The sequence below is a fragment of the Verticillium alfalfae genome, genomic scaffold, assembly GCF_000150825.1.
Source record: "Verticillium alfalfae VaMs.102 supercont1.1 genomic scaffold, whole genome shotgun sequence".
Classification (NCBI taxonomy): Eukaryota; Fungi; Ascomycota; class Sordariomycetes; order Glomerellales; family Plectosphaerellaceae; genus Verticillium; species Verticillium alfalfae.
Genome location: NW_003315038.1, coordinates 1,461,536 through 1,465,683, shown reverse-complemented (window position 1 = coordinate 1,465,683; position 4,148 = coordinate 1,461,536). Strand labels below are relative to the sequence as shown.

The 4,148-nt window shown below is 57.1% G+C and overlaps 1 protein-coding gene across 1 annotated transcript; it reads right to left on the bottom strand.

Moving 5' to 3' along the window:
• Positions 1-1,110: 1,110 nt before the first annotated feature.
• VDBG_00451 (conserved hypothetical protein) lies at positions 1,111-1,423 on the bottom strand (the record flags this gene model as incomplete). Its single annotated transcript, XM_003008724.1, has 2 exons — positions 1,111-1,205; positions 1,273-1,423. 2 exons carry the CDS (start codon positions 1,421-1,423, stop codon positions 1,111-1,113), a joined length of 246 nt encoding a protein of 81 aa, XP_003008770.1.
• Between the last annotated feature and the right edge of the window lie 2,725 nt (positions 1,424-4,148).

Here is a 4,148-nt window from a genome sequence, read left to right as displayed (position 1 = left end):
GATTGCCCCTGATTCGATCCTCCTTGCTGGTGAGATACTGCGTGGCCACGGCAGCCATGGCGCATCGCAGCAGGTCGCATTGCTCTAATGCCTCCTCAAATGTGCGTCTGTGAACAATAGGGAACAGGTGGTGGAACTTGTCCCAATACACCTCGATGTAGTACGGAATCGCCCTGTACGCACTTGCAGGCGGAGGCGCTAGAGAGCTCGGCGACAGGATGGGCGCAGCCATGAGGCCGACAGCCACCTCCTTCTGGCGTCCCACGCATGCGAGCGAGTTCATCATGCGATCCGAGAGGAGGGCTGTCGATGGCGAGACTAGAATTTCAGAACTTTGAGCCTGGGCCAGAGCTCGCACTGGGACTGGATTACCAACACTGTTGGGGAAAAGATGCTGCTGATGGGGGTCCAACAACGTCTGATCATCCGGGTAGTTGGTCAAAGGCGCATCGAGCGACGGCACAAAGACTGGCCCAGACCCGAGCTGGGGCGAAGGTGAGAAAGGAAAGTAGATGGGTCCGCTCGCAGGCAAAGCGTCAAAACCGGGTGGAGGGCTTGAATGTTCATGTGAGAGATACGGAGAGAGAAGGTTGGTGCCCTGCCAGTCCACACTGGATGAGCGCTGGGCATCAGTCCATGGACCGCGACGAGACCTCTCAGAAGGTGTGGAGAAGGGACTGTCACTGGCAGAGGAGGGCCAGTTAGATGTGTCGTGGGGATGCGAAAGCTCTGGGGGCGCGTCCATTGCTGGTGTCTGCTGACTCGGGAGGCCCTGGGTCTGAAGGTATAGCTCGGAGTAGGTTGTGTTCGTGCGGGGCTGGCTGTAGTCGATGGAGGAGAAGGTGGGTACAATCATAGAGGCTGGTGTGTTGAAGCCACTTGCCGTTCCGTCTTGAAGCAGCGGCAGCTGCTGGGGCGAATGCGATGACAGCTGATAGTCATTGCTGTATCCATGGCTGCCAGATGCGGATGGGTAGTTCTCACTGCCACCACCCATTCCCGGAGACATAGACTTGCTGGCGCTGCCGGGACTCCCGAGGAACGCTGACATGTTAGGGGCCATGTTTGGTGTCATGGATAAGTTTGGTGTTGTCGAAGGGGTGCTGTAGCTCATGACGGAGGGGTGCAGCCCGAGACGAGCACTTCCATCCAGGGAGCCTGCAGACGTTCTGCGGCTTCTCGGTGACTTCTCTTCGTCCAGTTCGCTGTATAGAGTCAGCGCACCGACGACATGTGATTTTTTTTGCTTTCACGGGCAAGGATCGAACTCACTGCCGCTGTTGGTGTCGGTCCAAGAGAGCCTTGCGGTGGAAAGCTCTATCACAACCCGGAATAGTGCAAGCATATCTTGGCGTATCGTGGGCTTAGCGGAAGCCCTTTTGGAATCTCGGGCAAAACCTTTGAAAACTCCACAAACAGCCATGGAGGAGCCAAGCTCCCCTCAGAAGCTCCGCTTTTGTGAACGTCTGGAAGAGAAGTCAGTCGTGGGTTCATTCATAGTGACGGCCTGCGAGACGTGTCGACTCACCTTGGGGGGACGACACTGATCACATGTATGAACAGGTACGCCCTTCTTTGCTCGACTGACTCGACCGGTGATGGGCGTCAGTTTCACTGACGCTTCCGCGCCAGCCAACATATTTGCGAGTGGTCGCATTGGTGTATTCGAGGGGTTAAGACTTCCAGATGACCCAGAGAGACCGTGACCATACAACGACGGATCCATAGAGTCGACGCTCGTGTTGCTCGGGCGACGATCTGCTGCTGGCTGACTTGTGTTGGATGGTGATCCGGTGGATGAAGCTGAATGTGTGATGGCTGGAGGGCCGTCGAGGGTATGAGTGTGTTGGGCTGGTGGTATATACTTGAGGCTGGCAGTGACTGAGTCTGGTGGTACCGCAGATGGTTGCTGATGAACATTGGATGAGGCTGGGACCGTGCCCTTCTTATTGGTCTGGGGATGGAACTGATGGTCCTCATCTACGTTCATGATGTCCTGCAGGCTCGCCATGGTGGGTATGTATGTGTGTGTGTGTGTGTTCTGAAAATGGAAAGCAAGGAAAAATAGAAAGACGGCCTAGTAGCAGACAGGGAGTAAAGGCATAGAGGTAGTAACGGAGCCGAAGATAGCAGTGACACAGCCCCGGCGCAGACAAGAGAATATGCGGATGTAGACTGCGATGAACCCCCCGTCGACGCAGACATGAGGTGACGAGCAAAGTTTGGGGTTGGTGAGAGGGGCGTAGACGTAGAATAGAATCAGGGGGTAGGCTGAGGGGGGAGGTGCAAAAGAAGGCAGATAGGCAGACGGGGGTGGGAGGGACAAGCGCGTGTGGTTCTTGGGTTCGTCACAGCCGGTTCCAACACTGATGGACGTTGGGGTTGGTGTGAGTGGGAAGATGGTTCTCAAGATGCCCCATCTGCAATGGAACAGAGGTCACTCACTCGGGCTACCAAGATGGCCAGGCGGGATGGGGGCGCTGCTACATCGAGATGGTTGGAAGGGAGGGGGAGAAGACGGAAGAAGTCGAGACGGCCGACGACATAGGGGTCTTGGGACATGTTGTAAGGCGGTCCCGTCATGCTTTTGCCCCTGTCAGCTGTAGACATGGGTGGCGGCAACCCTTGGTTCGAAAACGCCAGGTACGTGCTCCTTCGACCACTTGGATGGGCCAGCCACGGGGCTCTCCCGTATTCTGATCAGCGTCAGGGCCATGATTGGTAGGCAGATACGCATCAGGCTCGGTTGTACAAGTCAGCCTTCTAAGGCGAGGGACGAAATAGGACGGAACCAGCGAGGGAGACGTTGCGACTCTGACATTATTCTTCGTGGAGGGGGTCTGCTGGACAGGGACGGGAATGCATAGCTGGTGTCGGTCTCGCGAGAGAGAGAGAGAGAGAGAGAGAGAGATAGAGTGCGCGCGAGCTCAATGGTGAACCAGCAGACACACACGCTGCGATTTGTTCGTGCTCATGGTTGCCATGGTCATTCGACGGGCAATAGTGACTAGGGCGGATCGAACCGAGCCGGTGCCATAATTAGCCCAGGCGCGCCAGTGGACGAGAGAGAAGGGTGGAAATGTGCTGTGGAAATGGGCGAGTGTGTGCGTGTGTGCGTGTATGGTGTGTCAGACGAGGAGAGGCGCAGCCCAAAGCTCCGTAAATGTGCCATTTCAGGAAAACGTGCATGCAGCCCCAAGCCCAGCCGCAGGCCCCTGTAGCTTCTTCTTCCTCTGACTTGGTCTGTTCCCCTTCTGCTTTGCTCGAATCGATGTCGCTCGATCGCCGCCATAAGGACTCAGGCAACGGGAACGGCGGGAGCGGCTCACGTGTGAACAACAGTATCGTAGACAACACTCAATGGCCTGTACATGTCTGTCCTATACATGTTCGGAGAGTCGATCGTCCAGCGGGCTGCCTGGACACTCCAGACCAGAATCTGTCGAGTCAAGATAAGTCCAGGGATTGCGCTCCTTCTAGGTCTCCATTCCATGTTCTCTGTCTAACCTGTCAACGGTCAACATTTGCGCGCCGGTCGCCAGGCGACACACGACTCGTGGAGGGAGGAGTCCTTCCGCGTGCGCGCTGGGATTAACCGCGGGAGGCGCATAGCGCGGGAGAAACAGAAACAGACGCCCGCGAGCTTGATCATCCCTGAGGAGGGGGGCATTTCGTTGAGTTGGTGGCAATGAGTCGCAAGGGAAACGAAACAAGACGAAACGAAAGAATACTGAACCCCCTGGTCCGTAATCTGCAGTCCGGGAGTCTGTAAGGCGTTCGCGCATGTTGATTTCGGTTCATGAACCGCAGTGGACAGACCACGGGCGGAGGGGGCCGAGGGGAGGGCGGGGGGCCAAAGAGATGGGGGCTCCAATGGGGCCGAGAGACGGACAGGACAGAGGACGGCCTGCCTGGAAGACTCCCTGCGTGGGCAGCAGCCTGGCGAGAGACGACAGGGGGCAGCCTTGCAAGCTCAGGTGCGCCGCGCGCAGGTACGCCGCGCTCCATTGGGCGGGCGATCCTTTTTGGGTGGTCTGCTCTGAGGTACCAAGATACCTACTTGCAGGGCGCCCAGAGGTGGGAGGGGAGGACTCTGTCGCCTATTTTTACTCCGCATCATTCTGGCCGAGGTACCTTCTTCAGTTGTG